Genomic DNA, 22,881 nt, shown 5'->3' with positions numbered 1-22,881 from the left:
TTCATTAGGAATATAACTTTTGACATGCGCAAAGTGGTTCCCGCCTACGCCCGGGCATGGACCAGGGGCCACTACCCAGAGCAGAGCTTCCCCTGGTGGGCATGGGAGGAGGCAATAGCCCCCTTGTGCCTCCGCGGCAGAGGTCTGTCGGTCGTAGGCAGGCCGGGAAGCAACGCACCGACTCCTGGCCAGGCAGCGTTGTATGCGGTGCAAGCCTGTGTTCCTTTGTTATCGCCATTTTAATGCAAAAGTAGCAGATCTACAAGTTCATACCAGTTTATTTTTTTGTATTGGTACCAGACACGGTAAAACTTAGGCTAGCCTATTAGGCCTACTATTTGTCACATTTCTCATTTAGGTACGATGACGTCATCGCGCATTCGCACATGGTCATTATAATAATAAATAATAATACATAAACACCGGACCGCTCATGGTCATCATAATAATAAATGGAGAGAGAGAGAGAGAAAGCAACACTTACAGTCTATGAAACAAGGCACTCTCATTTATGGCAAAAGTACAAAAGTATTGGCTTCAAAATACACTTATAAAGTAGAAAGTATATAGGCTACTCATTATGCCGAATGTCACGTTTTTCTTGTATTATTATGAAAAGGCTTTGAAACATGCTGTAACTCATTCACTGTGACGAAAACCCTCTTTCTGCGCCGAGTAGCGCACATGGGTTGAATGCGGGGTCTGTCGTCCTAAAACACAATCGCCCCGGGTGAAAATCCAGCGACCATGGAGCGGCCGCGCATGGCCCGCTCAAAAGGTGCGTGGGGCGGGGTGTTTTGGGACGACCGTTCTGGCTGCCCATGGAATGAATTGATTAAGTAAAACTCATCTATTTTCGCCCTAATAATTTTGTTTTCATTTATTTTTGTTCACGTACAGTATGCTATTAAAATAATGCAGCTATTGCAGTATTGGGCCTTAACATGTGATTAAAAATGTATATGTATTTGGCCCCTCATATATAAAATAAATGTAAAATCTGATTTAAAATTTAAACTTGCAGCTGATCAATGCGTTTCTGCGTTTACGTGTGGACAGGGATTTTTTTTTAATCTTTGTCATGTGGCCAGGGAATCTTTTTAAAAACTGAGGACTAAAATACCTGTTTAGAAAAAGATCCATATAAGTGTAGCCTAGGCCAGCAATCCTCGGAGCGTCCGTTCTCCTGGACAAGTCTGGGCTTAACCATGACAGGCTTATTAAATGACGCTATAGAATAGAATCATTCATTTTATCCCGCAGGAGCGAGCGCTTCTCAGCACCAACTGTGGCCGAATTAGAGATTTGATAGGTCATTTTTGGACAATTCTGACAGCACTACTAAGCACGGACATGCGCGAAGGAATGCATGTATTCCAAACAGACAGGAGCGTTCGGAATAAGGTGTTTACATGGTCAATTCCGATTGGTATATACCGATTCAAACGGTCTATACCACCCCTCCAAACCCGAATGAAAATGCATTCGGGTCAGACTGGAATGGAATATTCTATTCTAATTGAGGTGTCTACATGAGCATTTCTATTCTGAATGAATTCATCCATTCATTCATTCCGAATAGAAGTGTATTCATTCCAAATAAAACTGTCCATGTAACTGCAGCCACTGTGTGTTCTTCAAAGAAGGAAACCTAACCCATTGTGGGTATTCAACAGTTTTTTTTTTCCTCCTTATACTTTTTTTGTTTTGTTGAAAATATGCACAAATCCAACATACTATTAGCAAATATAAATTGCAAGAAAGACTACCCAACTATACCCCCAACCCCCACTGAGTGGAGGACAGTAGCAATTTAAGCAACAGATAAGTTAAACAATATAGACCCAGTCTAGTAAAAGTGTACATACTTCATATAATTACATATGAATGATAATGATTCATAGATAAGCCCTAATAAAAAGCCTGCCAACCTACTGTAGCAAGTTCACACTTTTGAGTGTTACTTGCATAATGTTCTATAATCTAAACCATAATTCACACCCACATATGTCTGAGAAATGTTTACATTTTCCTTCTTCCGTGTTTTTAAAAGTGTTGCATAGCGAGTGCTGACAACATATGCTATTTTCGTGCCTTTTATACTCTGGTTTTAAACTGCATGCAGGTTACAGGTTAAAATGCATGCGACAGAGAGACTAGGGAGTCACTCGTAACGTTGCCAAAGAAATGAGTGAATTGTCAGATGTCATGAAAGCTCTTCTTTGAAGAACACACTGCTCTACTTCACCATTCTGAGATTCGATGGATTTCACACGTAACAGCACGCATGTTGAAGTTATGTATCTAGTCGGGTGTTTTTACTTCTCCAAAACTGCACAGAGCTGGCTGACAATTTCAATGACGATGTCTGGCTTGTGAGCTGAACAGATTTTTTTAAGTTCTATGCAAGGCCACAATGCACGCGCCATTCACGGTTCTGTGTAACAGAATGGATTTTTTTTTATAATAATAAAATAAAAAAAGAAACATAATATACAGTATGGGGTCCCTGCTTCCTCTTTCTATCAGCTAAGGGCTACTCAACTTAAGATGGCTCAGGGGCCACTCAGCAAAATACCAAAAGTCCAAGGGGCCGCCATAAAAATGACGGTCCTATTTTGGATTTTTCAATTTTGTAACACACAAGAAAATGTACATTTTGACATCATATTCTTTTCACTGTACCAGTTTATTTTGTGTGTATGTCCAGTGGCATCAGTTCAGCAAGAGCTAAGGTATGGCAAGGTTAGGGTTGCCAACTCCCAGAGATTGAAATAAGGGACACCTATCCTGGGCGGGCGGCAAAGCCGCGCGGCCGGAAAAATGTGGGGGTCAAACCCCCCCAAAAACCCGAAATGCATAGAAAACTATGCATTATACCTGTAACAATTGACGCACCTGTATGTATGTCTGTCTGTTTTTGAAAAATGTTTTAGCAACCCATATATTTGAACGGAAATGTATATTTTTATCCTGTGCTTAAAAATTGAAAAAAAAAAAAAACCATGAGGGGGCCGCCAAGACGCTGCATTGGGGCCGCATGCGGCCCGCGGGCCGCAGGTTGAGTAGCGCTGATCTAAGGGGTCCTTGGCCCAAAAAAACTTGAAGACTCCTGGTCTACATAAAAGCGGAAATACCTCATCCAGGCACACAAACCTATCCATATATCCACCACTTTTAGAATTCTTGTTTCAACTCGAAACAAAACATGGGCGGCAGCAGGAGAAGAACAAGCTGAGTCTGATCAGCAGCTGAATCAGCCTGACAAACCTCCAAGAACACCCCATGGCCATTATCTGAAGTCCATGTTATGAAACACACACACACACACACACACACACACACACACACACACACACACACACACACACACACACACACACACACATCCCCAACATCCTCCTTGTGCCGTCTAAGTTAAATGTATGATTCTGTGGATTGATGTTGATGTTATACAATACCCTGCATTTTTAAAGCAAAACCTATTTTTTAAAATATGAATAACAGGAATAACACAAAACTATAAATGAACAAAGCACTGCTGTATGTCTACTACCAGATAGTAATAGTTGTAGAGTTCATGAACATGACATGACCTGACCTGACCTTTAGTATAGCAACGTGAGCTAAAAACCACATAGACTTCCTGCAGAGAGAGAGAGAGAGAGAGAGAGAGAGAGAGAGAGAGAGAGAGAGAGAGAGAGAGAGAGAGAGAGAGAGAGAGAGAGAGAGAGTTGTGGTCAAGTCTCTTAATGTTCTTCGAATAGAGAGTGGAACAGGTTTTTTGGTACAGTAGACCACAGCAATATGTTCACACAGCTGACTGTGTGACTGTTGAACTGTCACATTATAGGACCAAACGAGACACACGTCAATGGATGGCTGTCTCTGAAACAGTAAAACTGAAGCAGTAAAAAAAAATAAAAATAAGTATATATATGCTGTATACGTCCTTTAGCAAAAAAAAAAAGTCCCTTGGACACAGCTGTATTTTTCTGCTATGAGAGAGAACTATCTTATGTAGTTGTCTGATACCACTCCATAGGCCACTGATAAAACGCATCGCATCATTTTGGACTCAAGGCAGAATGTTTCACTGTATATTATAAACATTTGAGTACATAAGAGGATTATATGCTTAGTAGAGCAGTGAGGGCAATCAGTCTAAAATCATTACACAACTTTGCCTGTGCAGTTTTAGGCACTGGGACGATGTTTGCCATTTTCCAGGCCTGGGGCCATAACTGATATTAAAGCAGCACTTCACCCATTTTCAACCACCTTTTCATATAATTCGTCCTTAATAATGCTTATCATAAGATGGCACAATTTCCATCTAATCACCCTCCGTCTAGGATAGGATAATTCCTTTTTTTTAACAGGTCGTTCAATTAAGTCTTTGCGGTCTTGTTTCCAATGAGAACCTGTGAGCAATTAGGGGTTAAGAGTCTTGCTCAAGGACAAATTTCATTTCATCGACACATATGCTGGTCTGGCCTGGAATCGAACCTGGGGCAACCAGGGCCTCTGGCTCCCTAGGCGGGCTCACTAACCACTCAGCTATGGCCGCCCCATTGGTGGACAGTTCATAAAACTGCCTACCAATAGATGGGGATTCCAAGCTAATATAAACTACAACATTCCTTAGTTCATCTTCAACGTTGTCTTTATAGTTATTTTTGCACCTTGTTTCCTTCTCTAGATCACTCACTTTTTGCAAAGATGAGTCTGTCTGGGGAGAGAGAGGAGGAGGGATCTGGCAAACACGACATCCAGAGACGAGTGCCACCAACATCCAGTTGTGGGTCTATGGGGAGTGACCGGTCTAAAGATGAACCTCCTGACATCTGTAATGAACCCTTATCTACAAAATGTCTACATACATCATTATGAGAACTTGCACATCCAATACCTCTTTTGCTATTATTAGGGCCCGAGTCCCCTACAAAATTTCGTGCTTGAAGCCCCACAATACGGTTTCACCTACATGCATGCAAAGTGGTACACACCTGTATCATGTCCCGACTTACAAAAAAATTTCTTGAAGCAATGACCTAAACCAAACAGGAAGTCGGCCATTTAGAATTTATAGTGGCGTTTTTGTGCATTTCAAGCCATTTTCACGGGTTGTACTTTAACAAACTCCTCCTAGGCGGATTGTCAGATCCGCCTCAAATTCGCTCAGCGTACACAAAAGACCTTAACGATGAGAAGTTATCAAAAGCTTGAGTTTTCGTAAAACAGCATCCTATACTTCTGAAATGTGCTAGTTGCACTTACACGGCCAATAGGGACAGGCTCTAATTGCTTACGCCCCGCCCCCTCTGTGTTCCTATTGGCTGGGCTTCGAACAGCCTTAACTCCAGTTCCCAGCATGTTTTACCTACAAAACTTGCTAGGTGCTCTTAGACGGCCAATAGAGAAGGCTGTAATTGCTTAAGCCCCTTCTGTGTTCCCATTGGGAAAACCTGCACACCATTTTTTTTTTTTGGTGCAAATAAGTCATTTGAACTTACATATTGCAAGCCGTCAATGTCACCTCTGGTACCTATGGTGATTTCACAGTTTCACAAGAAAGAAGAAAAGGAAAGTTATATGGCAGCAGATATGGTAACAGATGAATACACTAACTGCATCAATAGAATAAAATAGCAGTACTATTAAAAATCCTTCCTCCCCCCATAGGTCATGAATGACTATAAATACCTATTTTGTAGGTGTATTTGTTCTGTCCCATATGCATTCATTCATGTTAGTACACGATAAGGTTGTGCCCGGTTCGATCCGTTGTTTGATCATTGTTTGATCATTGTTTCCCCGGTTCGATCTGGTTTACGAGCTTAAACCGGTTCATTTTATGTGGACTGACTGAACCGGGCCATCATTATAATTGCTGTCCAATTAAAATATAGCCTACAAAAACTGAACCTATGGCGTTAAATCCGTCTGTATTAGTAATATGACAACGAGATTAATGTAATATATATTATGTTTGTTTATAAACCGAGTGTGTCTGGGCCAAGTGCTGACTGCACTCGCAGTGCTGCTGAGTTTGAATGCTGCTCAGCAGAGGGGGGTGGGGGTGGGGCTGGGGGGCGAGGAATGCACACGCGGCCAGTGTTGTTTACAAAGTTTAGAGAGTTTTGGAGTCACAAGAGGAATTTCAGCACATGTTGTAAGGCCGAAGACGAAAACTTTAGAAATCAAGCAGCAGCTGCTCTGCCTAAAAAAAAAACCCAAAAAAACCTTCTCTGTCAAATATCAGCAGCCACTGCTGTCCCAAAAAGCCCAGAGGAGAAGGCTGCTGGCGAATTGGTAATAAGAGGAGGCAGTGGTTGACGGAGAAGATGACTCGGCAACGCAATGAGCCTCACTTTCCATTGTTAGTAAACAAGACATGCAACAAGCACTGCATCTGAAAACCAGCTGTGATGGAAAAAGTACTCACATTTTTAGCTGAAGTAAAAGTATCAATACTGCAATTGATACTTTAAAGTAAGTAAAAGTATGTATCAATTAAAGTAAAAGTCCGGAATTCAAAATGTACTTGAATAAAAGTACTAAAGTATTGGTATCAAAATGTACTTTAAGTAGCCTACCAAAAGTAAAAGTACTACATTTTTTGAAAATAGCAGATCTATGTGAGCTTGTAGATCGGCTATTTACAAATAGCCCAGGTATAAAATAAGGATAAAGAGGTTAATGCATGTTTTATAATGTAACTATAACTAGTAACTCAAGTTTTCAAATAATTGTACTGGAGTAAAAGTACAATAGCCTCTGAGATGTAGTGGAGTAGAAGTAAAAGTAGTGGAGTAGAAGTAAAAGTACAGACAATTGAAAATACTCCAGTAAAGTAAAAGTACCTCAAAATTGTACTTAAGTACTTGAGTAAATGTACATACGTTACTTAACACCACTGCTGAAAACTGCTGTAACGTGACCGCCAGCTGCAAAAAAAACAAAACAAAAAACGTATGTGTCAACAGGGAAAGAATGAAAAAGAATAGACTCAAGTGCGCCCCTAAGCGGTCAAAACCAGTATTACGGTTTGATTCCGTTTTTAATTCAATATCGAACCTGTTTATATGTTTATATGGGCACAGGCTTAGTACACGGCTTGGTCGAATGAATGGCACAATTTCCACCAATTCACCATCTGTCTCATTGGTGGGCTGCCAGTGGACAGTTCATAAACCTGCCTACCAATAGATGAGGATTGCAAGTCAATAGAAACTACAACATTCCTTAGTTCATCTTCAACATCAATCAACTTTGTCTTCATAGTGTGTTTTTGATTTCTTAATCATGCACCTTATTTCCTTCTCTAGATCGCTCACGTGTTGCAAAGATGAGTCTGTCTCACGACATCCAGAGACGAGTCTCTCCAACATCCAGCTGTGTTCCTGACTTCAGTAATGAACCTGGACCTTCACACGCAAAGTATGTGAATCCTCCTATACAATACACATACCATAATAATAATATTAATAATAATAAATTGCATTTTTATGGCGCTTTTCTAAGTAGACAGGAGGAGCCGGGATTCGAACCGCCGACCCACGGATCATTGGACGACCTGCACCTCCTGAGCCACAGCGGCCCGTATCCGTACAGTGAAGACTGCATCAAACCAACACTTGGGAGACAGTATGTTGAAACCTTAAATGGGCATTTATTTAGAATAACGGCACAGAGGTAATGGTGGAGAGCTCCGTAAGATATATAAATAAACATAGGTTCTTCCCAATCCGGGGTTTATAGCAATACACTTTTTAATGCGTTTCAGTCCATGCATATGGTCGTGCGTTTCAATCCATGCACATTTTCTATTACACTTCAGCAGGGTCCTAGGTTGCCTATGACAGAAAAGACTGTTAGTATGTCGCTTAAACACCAAGAGTATGGAGGGAGGATAAGTGGCGGTTATCGCTTATCGCCTGAGCACCCTTCTGGTTAACGTGGAGAGCCAGTGAATACTGAGGCAGAGAAGGTGCTTTTTTTCATACAGTGGGCTCCCAGCTGGCAAGTAGCCTGGTAAACCCTCCCTCCAGAAATCTCATTTGTATTTTATTTCAGGAGTGAGTCTGGCCTAGCCTGGTAAACCCTCCCTCCGGAAATCTCATTTGTGATTTATTTCAGGATTGAGTCTGGCATGATCGCCCATTCTGCAATTTTGGCTGTGGGCTGGAGTTGGGCGGGAGTAATACCGTTGACTGACAACAATATACTCGTTTTTTTGGTAATGCGCTAGAAACGCCCATACAAGCCTTCAGGCCAGACTCCTTCCTGAAATCAAATGGAAATGAGATTTTCCGGAGGGAGGGTTTACCAGGCTAAGTCTGGCCTGCAGACCTATATGGACAATTTGGCTGTGGGCTGGAGCTGAGCGGGAGTAATGTAGCTTCGATGTCCAAGTGGCCCTTTGATGTCCAGTTAAGCCACTTTAGGCTGCAGTGATTATCACCAGGAGTAATTGGTTTGTCTTTGATGTTAATGAGCAGCTTGTATGAAAGGTGTATTGATTAATGATGTGCGAACCACTCGGGTTCCACCTGATTGGCCTACCTCCGCTGTCAATCACAAAACAATGAGCGAGGACACTGATTGGAGAGTCCATTTGGTGGACGAGCAAGAAACGCCCAGATAAGCCTTCAGGCCAGACTCGCTCCTGAAATCAAATGGAAATGAGAATTCCGGAGGGAGGGGCTTTACCAGGCTAGCTGGCAAGCGCAGGTGCACCCAAATCAGGTTGATTGAGAAGGTAGATTGGCTGGTAGCGTGCCTTGATGACGCGTCCCAGACTGGGGCGTGGTCTTCTTGGCTGTGCTCTGCCTCTGTCCCACTGTCTCTCCCCGTTGAGGTGCTTACCTGACAGGCGGTTTCCTAGCGACACTCCACAGTACAATATACAATGTACATTTTTATGTTTTCATAAGTCTTTACAGACATCTCTATGTTCTATAGATGAAGTACAGCAATTGGCAACATTTTGTCTTGATGACTGCATTTTTTTAAATTCAAGTTTGAAAACTGCCATTTTCTGCAAAATATTAAAGAGATGGACTACAATACTACAACCCCTCACTCTGTTCAGCTGTTTCCAATGCTCATTTGTTATTTGCATGGACTTTCTTCTCTCAAATTCAATTTTGGGGGTGCAGTACGTAGCTCAGGAGTAACTGCACTGTGTATATCTGTGAGTCAGAAGGTCCCCGGTTTTAACCTTGGCTTGGATCCAGGCTTGATTAACATTGCCACACACGAATCATTACTTTACATCAATGCATTTGCACTTTTTAAAGACAACATTAAATAGCATTTTGAGACTATTTAATTTCTGCATTTCTTTGTATTTCCTAGTGAAACAGGGGTTTGGCACATGAGAGAATGCAGTAGCCAAATTAGAATACTACAATCTATGCTTTAATTCGCATAGTGTGGGCCTGTGTGATGTGGAATAAACATATTTATCACGATTCTTCTTTTATGTTAGTTTTTAGGATTATTTTATTATGATTAGTAATAACTTATATGTTGATTAATTATAGCATATGATTATTATATTTTTTTTATTATATCCAAAGATATATGATCGTATAATAATCATGGGGCACGTATAATCATTATATAATAATCATATAATAATATAATGAATCGTCATACATCTTATTAATTAATGTGTTCACAGACAGACAGACAGGCTAGATGTAGATAGATAGATAGATAGATAGATAGATAGATAGATAGATAGATAGATAGATAGATAAGATAGATAAGATAGACAGACAGATAGACAGACAGACAGACAGACAGACAGACAGACAGACAGACAGACGTTGTTAGCTTGTAGATCTGTTGTCCAAAAGCTGATGATCATTTTGACATTGCACTACTTGCGGAAGTGATATGCATAAGTATTGGGGCATAATGCTTGGATATTAATTGTACATCGTGCAAGTACAGTAACGGTATGGGAAGCAGCTGTTACAGGCAGAATATTGAGGATTTTTTTGGGAAAGTGTGGAGTTAGTTGGGCCATGTGTCTGCTTGGAGACTGGCTCCATACACTCGTGTACACTCCATGAGTGTGCTTGTCAATTAATGTGGCAAGATAAGTTCAAGACTTGCACTTTGTCTGTAAGGTTGTGAGTCCTGTGTGATGTGGAATAAACATGCCAATGTCAAGGGACAAATCCCAAACTCTATACATTCATGCACTCACCAGCAGCACACTACATGACATCTTACACACCTCATACTGAGGGCCGCACAATGGAAACAAGCTGTAAGCTTATTTTGCATTTATCCTTTTTATTATGGTGGGTCAGATGTATGTTACCTGTGACATATATTTTATTTCATGATCAATAAAGATATATCAATCAACTCAGTTATTGTAAGGTGTGGATTAGAGACATATTGTATGATTTCAAATATGATTGTATTTTAAGACATTTTCCTAGGAGATGATGTACCTTGATCTTTACCACAGACGAGAGTCTCCAACACCCAGCTGTGGGTCTATGGGGAGTGACCGGTCTAAAGATGAACCTCCTGACGTTTGTAATGAACCTGGAACCTCACACACAAAGTATGTGAATCCTCCTATATTGCAGATTTACGTGCAATATACAATAGGTACATTTTTATGATTCCAAAAGTCTTTACATTACAGACATCGCTATGTTGTATAGATGAAGTACAGCAATTGGCAATGTTTTGTCTTTATGAATGCATTTTTTTCATTCTAGTTTGCTATCTGCAAATTTCAAATATGAATATATTTTAAGACATTTTCTTGCCTTCTTTTTTTATGGTGTGCCTTGATCTTTTTATCTTTACCACAGACGAGAGTCTCCAACACCCAGCTGTGAGTCTATGGGGAGTGACCAGTCTAAAGATGAACCTCCTGACTTCAGTAATGAACCTGGACCTTCAGACACAAAGTATGTGAATCCTCCTATACAATACACATACAATATACAGTACGTACAATATACTATAAGTAATTTTTTATGATTTTTTAAGTCTCTACATACAGACATCTCTATATTGTTAGATGAAGTACAGCAATTGCAAAGTTTTGTCTTGATGACTGCATTTTTTATACTAGTTTGAAATCTTCAATTTTCAGCAAAATAATAAACAGATGGACTACAATACCCACAATCCCTCACTCTGTTCAGCTGTTTCCAATGCTCATTTGTCATTCGCATGGGCTTCTTTAACAAATTAAATTTGGGGGTGAAGTAGGTCAGGAGTTACTCCAGTGTGTATCTGAATCAGAAGGTCACCTGTTTTAACCTTGGCTTGGATCCAGGCTTGATTTAAATTGCCAGACATAAATCATTACTTTACATCAATGCATGTGCACTTTTTAAAGACAACATGAAATAGCCTTTTGAGACTACTAGACCATACCCGTCGGGGGATATGAGCACCCAAAGTATGTGCAGTTTGGGTTATGTGCTGTGCACAGACAGTATATCAGGGATGGAAAGTGACTTTGTAGGTACCTGCAACACTTCCAACACACACGCACACGCGCGTCCCGTTGCCGCGTCGTGGAGCCACAGAGAACACACACAAACACCCGCACATAGTCAGTTCCAACGCACACGCACACGTGCGCGACCCGTCGCGAACACACACACGCGCGCGTGCGTGCCCGAAGCAGCTCCCTGTCGCGAACACACACGTGCGCGCGCGTGGCTAGAGCCGCCCCCCGTCGCGAACACACAGAAGAGATGTTGGGGACAGACACATTCTTGGGGACAGACACATTCTTGGGGACAGAGCTTTGTTTAATTATTGGAGGATTTGATTTCGGCATTTCTTTGTATTTCTTAGTGAAACAGGGGTTTGGCGTATGAGAGAATGCAGTAGCCTAATTAGAATACTACACTCTATGTTCAAGGCTTGCACTTTGTCTGTAAGGTTGTGAGGCCTGTGTGATGTGGAATAAACATGCCAATGTCAAGGGACAAATCCCAAACTCTATACATTCATGCACTCACCAGCAGCACACTACATGACATCTTACACATCTCATACTGAGGGCCGCACAATGGAAACAAGCTGTAAGCTTATTTTGCATTTATCCTTTTTATTATGGTGGGTCAGATGTATGTTACCTGTGACATATATTTTATTTCATGATCAATAAAGATATATCAATCAACTCAGTTATTGTAAGGTGTGGATTAGAGACATATTGTATGATTTCAAATATGATTGTATTTTAAGACATTTTCCCAGGAGATGATGTACCTTGATCTTTACCACAGACGAGAGTCTCCAACACCCAGCTGTGGGTCTATGGGGAGTGACCGGTCTAAAGATGAACCTCCTGACGTCTGTAATGAACCTGGAACCTCACACACAAAGTATGTGAATCCTCCTATATTGCAGATTTACGTGCAATATACAATAGGTACATTTTTATGATTCCAAAAGTCTTTACATTACAGACATCGCTATGTTGTATAGATGAAGTACAGCAATTGGCAATGTTTTGTCTTTATGAATGCATTTTTTTCATTCTAGTTTGCTATCTGCAAATTTCAAATATGAATATATTTTAAGACATTTTCTTGCCTTCTTTTTTTATGGTGTGCCTTGATCTTTTTATCTTTACCACAGACGAGAGTCTCCAACACCCAGCTGTGAGTCTATGGGGAGTGACCAGTCTAAAGATGAACCTCCTGACTTCAGTAATGAACCTGGACCTTCAGACACAAAGTATGTGAATCCTCCTATACAATACACATACAATATACAGTACGTACAATATACTATAAGTAATTTTTTTTAATGATTTTTTAAGTCTCTACATACAGACATCTCTATATTGTTAGATGAAGTACAGCAATTGCAAAGTTTTGTCTTGATGACTGCATTTTTTATACTAGTTTGAAATCTTCAATTTTCAGCAAAATAATAAACAGATGGACTACAATACCCACAATCCCTCACTCTGTTCAGCTGTTTCCAATGCTCATTTGTCATTTGCATGGGCTTCTTTAACAAATTCAATTTGGGGGTGAAGTAGGTCAGGAGTTACTCCAGTGTGTATCTGAATCAGAAGGTCACCTGTTTTAACCTTGGCTTGGATCCAGGCTTGATTTAAATTGCCAGACATAAATCATTACTTTACATCAATGCATGTGCACTTTTTAAAGACAACATGAAATAGCCTTTTGAGACTACTAGACCATACCCGTCGGGGGATATGAGCACCCAAAGTATGTGCAGTTTGGGTTATGTGCTGTGCACAGACAGTATATCAGGGATGGAAAGTGACTTTGTAGGTACCTGCAACACTTCCAACACACACGCACACGCGCGTCCCGTTGCCGCGTCGTGGAGCCACAGAGAACACACACAAACACCCGCACATAGTCAGTTCCAACGCACACGCGCACGTGCGCGACCCGTCGCGAACACCCACACGCGCGCGTGCGTGCCCGAAGCAGCTCCCTGTCGCGAACACACACGTGCGCGCGCGTGGCTAGAGCCGCCCCCCCCCGTCGCGAACATACACACGGCCGTCCCGCGGGTTACCTGTCGTGAACACACACACACACAGAACACACACACACACACACACACACACACACACACACACACACACACACACACACACACACACACACACACACACACACACACACACACACAGATCCCATCTCTGTGTGTGCTTTTGGCAGACAGCAACAGAGTGGGTCTATGGATTCGACACATGCGCAGTTTGATCATTCATCCCATAGCTTGGGGGGCTGTAACCATGGCGACGGCTGTATGCATGGCCACGTAACTCCCATAGCCCGAATTATTTCACATAAAATCGCTAATAAACAGCTTACATTTGGGGAAAGTGAAAAACGAGCGTTGCTGTTCCGTGCACATGCGAATGGTCAATGGCCGTGTGCAATCGCAGATCAATTGCTCCAGCCACTGGGGAGAAGCGGGCAGAAGAGATGTTGGGGACAGACACATTCTTGGGGACAGACACATTCTTGGGGACAGAGCTTTGTTTAATTATTGGAGGATTTGATTTCGGCATTTATTTGTATTTCTTAGTGAAACAGGGGTTTGGCGCATGAGAGAATGCAGTAGCCTAATTAGAATACTACACTCTATGTTCAAGGCTTGCACTTTGTCTGTAAGGTTGTGAGGCCTGTGTGATGTGGAATAAACATGCCAGTGCCAAGGGACATATCCCAAACTCTATACATTCATGTGCTCACCAGCACCACACTACATGACATCTTACACATCTCATACTAAGGACCGTGCAATGGAAACAAGCTGTAAGCTTATTTTGCGTTATCCTTTTGATTATGGTGGGTCAGATGTATGTTACCTGCTGTGACATATGTTTCATTTCATGATCAATAGAGATATTTTAATCAACTCAGTTATTGGTTAAAAGGTGTGGATTAGAGTCATATTCTAAGATTTCAAATATGATTTTATTCTAAGACATTGTCTACCTTGATCTTTTTATCTTTACCACAGACGAGAGTCTCAAACACCCAGCTGTGGGTCTATGAGGAGTGACCGGTCTAAAGCTGAATCTCCTGACTTCTGTAATGAACCTGGACCTTCACACCTGGACCTGTGGATTGAAGACATACTGTATGATTTCAATTTATTGTCTCCGCCAGGCCGAAAGGCATGGCGAGAGAGTATGTTTTACCCCCTGTCCGTCCGTCCGTTTGTGTGTCCGTTTGTGTGTCCGTTTGTGTGTCCGTCCGTCCATCTGTCTGTGAACAGCTAATCTCAGGCACCGTTGGCCCGGTCGCTGTGAAACTGTGCACGCACACTCCCTGGATGCCAATTCAGAACCTCTGCCCCAAATTTTTCACATGGGCCTGTTATAGCGCCACCAGGAGGCCGATTTGTGCGAAACCCTTTTACTCCTACAGATTTTATCCAAACGTCATGCAAATCGGTACACAGTATCTCTATAGTCATGTGATCAACACGGATCTGTCCGATTGTCCATATTCCATCCTCATTGGCTAAGGTTGGCTTCCAAAATGTGCAGGATTGGTCCGTTTTGAACAAAATGCCTCAAATCATGAACGCAGCTTGCGCTTTCCGTGCAATTTCACACGCAAATTCCCATTAGGCCGAGGAAAAAATGCCAGCCTTTTCACATTGGCCTGTTATAGCGCCACCAGCAGGTCTAATTTAGCTAAACACATTTTTGGAACAAAATGGCTCAAATCATGAATGCAAGGTCCGATTGCCGTGAAAGGCCTAAGAATAAATGGCACCCTTTTCACATTGGCCTATTATAGCGCCACCAGGAGGCCACAATAACCTACCTAACCTGGCGGAGACCTGTGATCCGAGGATCACTTTTTCTAGTTTTTTTATGGTGTACCTTGATCTTTTTATGGTATGCCCTTGGTGTGTTTTGTATGCACATTGTATGCTTATCAGCAGAAATAAACAGAGGCTTGACCTCCATTATTGACCCGTGACAAACACATGGCATAGCTAATTTGATATTTAGGTCTAAAAATACCTATTTTTTTTCTGAAACCTCTTACAGTGGTAGAATACTATGATACCAAGGACACATTGTAGAAGTAAAGTTATGATACTTAGCAACACTGCTGCTAAGTATCATGGAGGAACAACTGTCAAGCGCGACCCATACTGTATCAGTTAGTACACATTAGCACATACATGGGCAACTGGCGGCCCGGGGGCCACATGCGGCCCCCACTTTCACTTAATGCGGCCCGCAGGTTAATACTGGAATACTTATATATTATTGATTTCAGCTGTTACAATTCCAAACATGCAAACATGACCCGCTTTAATTACTTCAGTCTACTAGTAGCTTAATGACTAGTATTAAAATTCAATTGTCTTTTTTTTGTCCAATGTATTTGTATTTAAGTTCATAAAGCTAACACAAGTATAACTACATGCATTTGAAATTAAATAAACACGTCGCTCTGCGACGCGTTTTGAGCTTGTAGATTGGCTATTTTTGCTACTTTTGTGTGACAGAATGGCGAAAAAAGTTAAAATACGGAGAGACAGTATATGCAATGTGGCCCTCTGGAGTGAGTGAGGAAATCTAGTGGCCCTCTCCATCAACAAAGTTGCCTATCCCTGCATTAGCATCTCTAGCAAAATTATCATCTTGCTTGCTAGCACCTCCCGTATAGAGCCCGGCAGTCGGTTTTCCTTGGTTATAAATGGAAAGCTAATTAAATAGAATGTCACAGGGCAGTAACTGCTTTTGTGGTGAACAAATATACTGTTACGTTATACATGTATGCTACTACATTGAGAGCACGACACTCTTATACACCCACCGGTAGAAGAAAAAAAACTAGAAAAAGTGCTCCTCGGAGCACAGGTCTCCGCCAAGTCAGGTAGGTTATTGTGGGCCAGCAATGCTTGGAATTCGCCAATCAGGATGGAATATGAAAAATCGGACAGAACCATCTTGATCACTTGTAGGCACCTGCAACACTTCCAACACACACGCACACGCGCGTCCCGTTGCCGCGTCGTGGAGCCACAGAGAACACACACAAACACCCGCTCATAATCAGTTCCAACACACACGCGCACGTGCACGACCCGTCGCGAACACACACGCGCGCGCGTGCGCGCCCGAAGCAGCTCCCTGTCGCGAACACACACGTGCGCGCGCGTGGCTAGAGCCGCCCCCCGTCGCGAACATACACACGGCCGTCCCGCGGGTTACCTGTCGTGAACACACACACACACACACATAGAACACACACACACACACACACAGATCCCATCTCTGTGTGTGCTTGTGGCAGACAGCAACAGAGTGGGTCTATGGATTCGACGCATGGGCAGTTTGATCATTCATCCCATAGCTTGGGGGACTGTAACCATGGCGACGGCTGTAAGCATGGCCACGTAACTCCCATAGCCCGAATTATTTCACATAAAATGGCTAATAAACAGCTTACATTTGGGGAAAGTGAAAAACGAGCGTCGCTGTTCCGTGCACATGCGAATGGTCAATGGCCGTGTGCAATCGCAGATCAATTGCTCCAGCCACTGGGGAGAAGCGGGCAGAAGAGATGTTGGGGACAGGCACATTCTTGGGGACAGACACATTCTTGGGGACAGAGCTTTGTTTAATTATTGGAGGATTTGATTTCGGCATTTATTTGTATTTCTTAGTGAAACAGGGGTTTGGCGCATGAGAGAATGCAGTAGCCTAATTAGAATACTACACTCTATGTTCAAGGCTTGCACTTTGTCTGTAAGGTTGTGAGGCCTGTGTGATGTGGAATAAACATGCCAGTGCCAAGGGACATATCCCAAACTCTATACATTCATGTGCTCACCAGCACCACACTACATGACATCTTACACATCTCATACTAAGGACCGTGCAATGGAAACAAGCTGTAAGCTTATTTTGCGTTATCCTTTTGATTATGGTGGGTCAGATGTATGTTACCTGCTGTGACATATGTTTCATTTCATGATCAATAGAGATATTTTAATCAACTCAGTTATTGGTTAAAAGGTGTGGATTAGAGTCATATTCTAAGATTTCAAATATGATTTTATTCTAAGACATTGTCTACCTTGATCTTTTTATCTTTACCACAGACGAGAGTCTCAAACACCCAGCTGTGGGTCTATGAGGAGTGACCGGTCTAAAGCTGAATCTCCTGACTTCTGTAATGAACCTGGACCTTCACACCTGGACCTGTGGATTGAAGACATACTGTATGATTTCAATTTATTGTCTCCGCCAGGCCGAAAGGCATGGCGAGAGAGTATGTTTTACCCCCTGTCCGTCCGTCCGTTTGTGTGTCCGTTTGTGTGTCCGTTTGTGTGTCCGTCCGTCCATCTGTCTGTGAACAGCTAATCTCAGGCACCGTTGGCCCGGTCGCTGTGAAACTGTGCACGCACACTCCCTGGATGCCAATTCAGAACCTCTGCCCCAAATTTTTCACATGGGCCTGTTATAGCGCCACCAGGAGGCCGATTTGTGCGAAACCCTTTTACTCCTACAGATTTTATCCAAACGTCATGCAAATCGGTACACAGTATCTCTATAGTCATGTGATCAACACGGATCTGTCCGATTGTCCATATTCCATCCTCATTGGCTAAGGTTGGCTTCCAAAATGTGCAGGATTGGTCCGTTTTGAACAAAATGCCTCAAATCATGAACGCAGCTTGCGCTTTCCGTGCAATTTCACACGCAAATTCCCATTAGGCCGAGGAAAAAATGCCAGCCTTTTCACATTGGCCTGTTATAGCGCCACCAGCAGGTCTAATTTAGCTAAACACATTTTTGGAACAAAATGGCTCAAATCATGAATGCAAGGTCCGATTGCCGTGAAAGGCCTAAGAATAAATGGCACCCTTTTCACATTGGCCTATTATAGCGCCACCAGGAGGCCACAATAACCTACCTAACCTGGCGGAGACCTGTGCTCCGAGGATCACTTTTTCTAGTTTTTTTATGGTGTACCTTGATCTTTTTATGGTATGCCCTTGGTGTGTTTTGTATGCACATTGTATGCTTATCAGCAGAAATAAACAGAGGCTTGACCTCCATTATTGACCCGTGACAAACACATGGCATAGCTAATTTGATATTTAGGTCTAAAAATACCTATTTTTTTTCTGAAACCTCTTACAGTGGTAGAATACTATGATACCAAGGACACATTGTAGAAGTAAAGTTATGATACTTAGCAACACTGCTGCTAAGTATCATGGAGGAACAACTGTCAAGCGCGACCCATACTGTATCAGTTAGTACACATTAGCACATACATGGGCAACTGGCGGCCCGGGGGCCACATGCGGCCCCCACTTTCACTTAATGCGGCCCGCAGGTTAATACTGGAATACTTATATATTATTGATTTCAGCTGTTACAATTCCAAACATGCAAACATGACCCGCTTTAATTACTTCAGTCTACTAGTAGCTTAATGACTAGTATTAAAATTCAATTGTCTTTTTTTTGTCCAATGTATTTGTATTTAAGTTCATAAAGCTAACACAAGTATAACTACATGCATTTGAAATTAAATAAACACGTCGCTCTGCGACGCGTTTTGAGCTTGTAGATTGGCTATTTTTGCTACTTTTGTGTGACATAGAATGGCGAAAAAAGTTAAAATACGGAGAGACAGTATATGCAATGTGGCCCTCTGGAGTGAGTGAGGAAATCTAGTGGCCCTCTCCATCAACAAAGTTGCCTATCCCTGCATTAGCATCTCTAGCAAAATTATCATCTTGCTTGCTAGCACCTCCCGTATAGAGCCCGGCAGTCGGTTTTCCTTGGTTATAAATGGAAAGCTAATTAAATAGAATGTCACAGGGCAGTAACTGCTTTTGTGGTGAACAAATATACTGTTACGTTATACATGTATGCTACTACATTGAGAGCACGACACTCTTATACACCCACCGGTAGAAGAAAAAAAACTAGAAAAAGTGCTCCTCGGAGCACAGGTCTCCGCCAAGTCAGGTAGGTTATTGTGGGCCAGCAATGCTTGGAATTCGCCAATCAGGATGGAATATGAAAAATCGGACAGAACCATCTTGATCACTTGTAGGCACCTGCAACACTTCCAACACACACGCACACGCGCGTCCCGTTGCCGCGTCGTGGAGCCACAGAGAACACACACAAACACCCGCTCATAATCAGTTCCAACACACACGCGCACGTGCACGACCCGTCGCGAACACACACGCGCGCGCGTGCGTGCCCGAAGCAGCTCCCTGTCGCGAACACACACGTGCGCGCGCGTGGCTAGAGCCGCCCCCCGTCGCGAACATACACACGGCCGTCCCGCGGGTTACCTGTCGTGAACACACACACACACACAGAACACACACACACACACACACACACACACACACACACACACACACACACACACACACACACACACACACACACACACACACACACAGATCCCATCTCTGTGTGTGCTTTTGGCAGACAGCAACAGAGTGGGTCTATGGATTCGACACATGCGCAGTTTGATCATTCATCCCATAGCTTGGGGGGCTGTAACCATGGCGACGGCTGTATGCATGGCCACGTAACTCCCATAGCCCGAATTATTTCACATAAAATCGCTAATAAACAGCTTACATTTGGGGAAAGTGAAAAACGAGCGTTGCTGTTCCGTGCACATGCGAATGGTCAATGGCCGTGTGCAATCGCAGATCAATTGCTCCAGCCACTGGGGAGAAGCGGGCAGAAGAGATGTTGGGGACAGACACATTCTTGGGGACAGACACATTCTTGGGGACAGAGCTTTGTTTAATTATTGGAGGATTTGATTTCGGCATTTATTTGTATTTCTTAGTGACGGCATGAGAGAATGCAGTAGCCTAATTAGAATACTACACTCTATGTTCAAGGCTTGCACTTTGTCGGTAAGGTTGTGAGGCCTGTGTGATGTGGAATAAACATGCCAGTGCCAAGGGACATATATCCCAAAATCTATACATTCATGTGCTCACCAGCACCACACTACATGACATCTTACACATCTCATACTAAGGACCGTGCAATGGAAACAAGCTGTAAGCTTATTTTGCGTTATCCTTTTGATTATGGTGGGTCAGATGTATGTTACCTGCTGTGACATATGTTTCATTTCATGATCAATAGAGATATTTTAATCAACTCAGTTATTGGTTAAAAGGTGTGGATTAGAGTCATATTCTAAGATTTCAAATATGATTTTATTCTAAGACATTGTCTTGCCTTCTTAAGGGCCCGTACACACTGCAGGAGATTGGGTCCGAGATTGCTGTCGCCGACATGTTTTGGCGCTCGCCGACAAAACCTCCCGATCTGACTCAGATCGGCCTTTGATCTGCGAGATAATGCTCGCTCTGTGTGAAAGGTTCCGCGAGACGATGTGGCCGCGATTATCCGCTCTGCGACGGCTTTCCGACCGTTTTCAGATAACTACCATGTTAGATATTCAGCTCTGTCCCAGACAGGAGATCGGACAGTATCATACATTATGAAAGGGTCTGCGAGGAGATCCACGCTACAGCCAATGAGAGCACATTACAGCCACCATGGCCAGGGGAGCGTCGCTGGATCTGACCACAACAAACAGTCCCTACCGCAATATTACCGTCCAGACCTGTATTAAGTTAACATTATAAAACAAAATGAGAGAGTGAGCGAGCCTGGTGGTGGGCTGTTTATTTTAGAGGAATTGTACAGAGAGAGAGAGAGAGAGACAGACAGAGAGTGAGAGCAAGAGCGAGCTCTGTGTGTGTGTGTGTGTGTGTGTGTGTGTGTGTGAGTGTGCAGCATGTGCACGCTGTTATGAACAGCGTTGCCAGATGTTGCGAGAGAAATAAGCAACCAGGTCTATGAAAACAAGCCCAAGAAAAGGCCACTTGAGCACTTTAAACCTATTTACAAATACATTGGATATTTGAAAATAGCCGATCTACAAGCTCACAACGCGTCGCAGCTATTTTCAAATAAAAATCTTGAGAAAATTGTGGAATATTTTCCAAATCCACACAAATCTTGTATGGGGGTCAGTGATGGCACAACATATTTACAGAAGGGGGGTCTGCGGACAAATACATATTATGTGTTGTTTAAACCACTGGTTTAAACAACATTAGGAAACAAGGCCAAATAAGCAACTACACAAATAAGCCCAAAAAATGCACCCCGCAACAACCAATATTTACAAGCAACTCTACAGAAAAACAAGCCCAAAGTCGCTTATAATAAGCGGACATGGCAACGCTGTCACTGACGGCTTCTGCGCACTTGACTGCGAGAGAGGGAGAGAGAGAGAGAGGGAGAGAGAGAGAGAGAGAGAGAAAGAGCGAGAGAGGGGGGAGAGGGAGAGGGAGAGAGGCATATCACGGGATACGTCGATTAAAATGAATTGGAATAAACTCAAATGTATGTATTGGGTCTGACTCTGGAGATAGCATCCTAGTGAACTATCCTACAGTGTGTCAGCCCTTGTCGGGGATCAATCCTGTTGTGAAGACCACAACGATATTATGACAGCCGATTTCAAGAAATAAACTCCTGCAGTGTGTAATGCTTAACGATCAGATAACCCCCCGAGCACTTTAAGGTCCTGCAATGTGTACCTGCCTTTAGTCTACCTTGATCTTTTTATCTTTACCACAGACGAGAGTCTCAAACACCCAGCTGTGGGTCTATGAGGAGTGACCGGTCTAAAGCTGAATCTCCTGACTTCTGTAATGAACCTGGACCTTCACACACAAAGTATGTGAATCCTCCTATACAATACACATATGATATGTATACATTATACATGCAATATACATACGTGAATAAACATGCCAGTGCCAACTCAGTTATTGTATTGTGTGGATTGGAGACATACTGTATGATTTCAATTTATTTTTGTATGGTGTACCTTGATCTTTTTATGGTATGCCCTTGGTGTGTTTTGTATGCACATTGTATGCTTATCAGCAGAAATAAACAGAGGCTTGACCTCCATTATTGACCCGTGACAAACACATGGCATAGCTAATTTGATATTCAGGTCTAAAAATACCTATTTTTTTTCTCAAACCTCTTACAGTGGTAGAATACTATGATACCAAGGACACATTGTAGAAGTAAAGTTATGATACTTAGCAACACTGCTGCTAAGTATCATGGAGGAACAACTGTCAAGCGCGACCCATACTGTATCAGTTAGTACACATTAGCACATACATGGGCAACTGGTGGCCCGGGGGCCACATGCGGCCCCCACCTTCACTTAATGCGGCCCCCAGGTTAATACTGGAATACTTATATATTATTGATTTCAGCTGTTACAATTCCAAACATACAAACAT

At 42.6% G+C, this 22,881-nt stretch overlaps 1 protein-coding gene across 3 annotated transcripts in view; it reads left to right on the top strand.

Annotated features, from left to right (window-relative positions):
• LOC308081004 (uncharacterized protein) overlaps window positions 1-22,881 on the top strand; it is a 37,295-nt gene that overhangs the window by 871 nt on the left and 13,543 nt on the right. Inside the window, exons 2-11 of one of the 3 annotated variants that reach the window (XM_080457408.1) lie at window positions 4,703-4,849; window positions 7,332-7,443; window positions 7,531-7,650; window positions 10,496-10,594; window positions 10,851-10,949; window positions 12,291-12,389; window positions 12,646-12,744; window positions 14,524-14,643; window positions 17,638-17,757; window positions 22,196-22,294. In XM_080457408.1, the coding sequence (XP_080313534.1) occupies window positions 4,723-4,849; window positions 7,332-7,443; window positions 7,531-7,650; window positions 10,496-10,594; window positions 10,851-10,949; window positions 12,291-12,389; window positions 12,646-12,744; window positions 14,524-14,643; window positions 17,638-17,757; window positions 22,196-22,294 (1,094 nt within the window). In that variant the 5' untranslated portion in view covers window positions 4,703-4,722. Of the gene's footprint in view, window positions 1-4,702; window positions 4,850-7,331; window positions 7,444-7,527; window positions 7,651-10,495; window positions 10,595-10,850; window positions 10,950-12,249; window positions 12,390-12,645; window positions 12,745-14,523; window positions 14,644-17,637; window positions 17,758-22,195; window positions 22,295-22,881 lie in introns of those variants that run through there. The other 2 variants (XM_080457407.1, XM_080457409.1) reach the window with 2 other exon arrangements.

Source organism: Gymnoscopelus braueri, assembly GCF_963280865.1.
Source record: "Gymnoscopelus braueri genome assembly, contig: SCAFFOLD_310, whole genome shotgun sequence".
NCBI classification, from domain to species: domain Eukaryota; kingdom Metazoa; phylum Chordata; class Actinopteri; order Myctophiformes; family Myctophidae; genus Gymnoscopelus; species Gymnoscopelus braueri.
The sequence above is the reverse complement of the archived record's forward strand: the minus strand, read 5'-3'. Positions and strand labels throughout refer to the sequence as shown.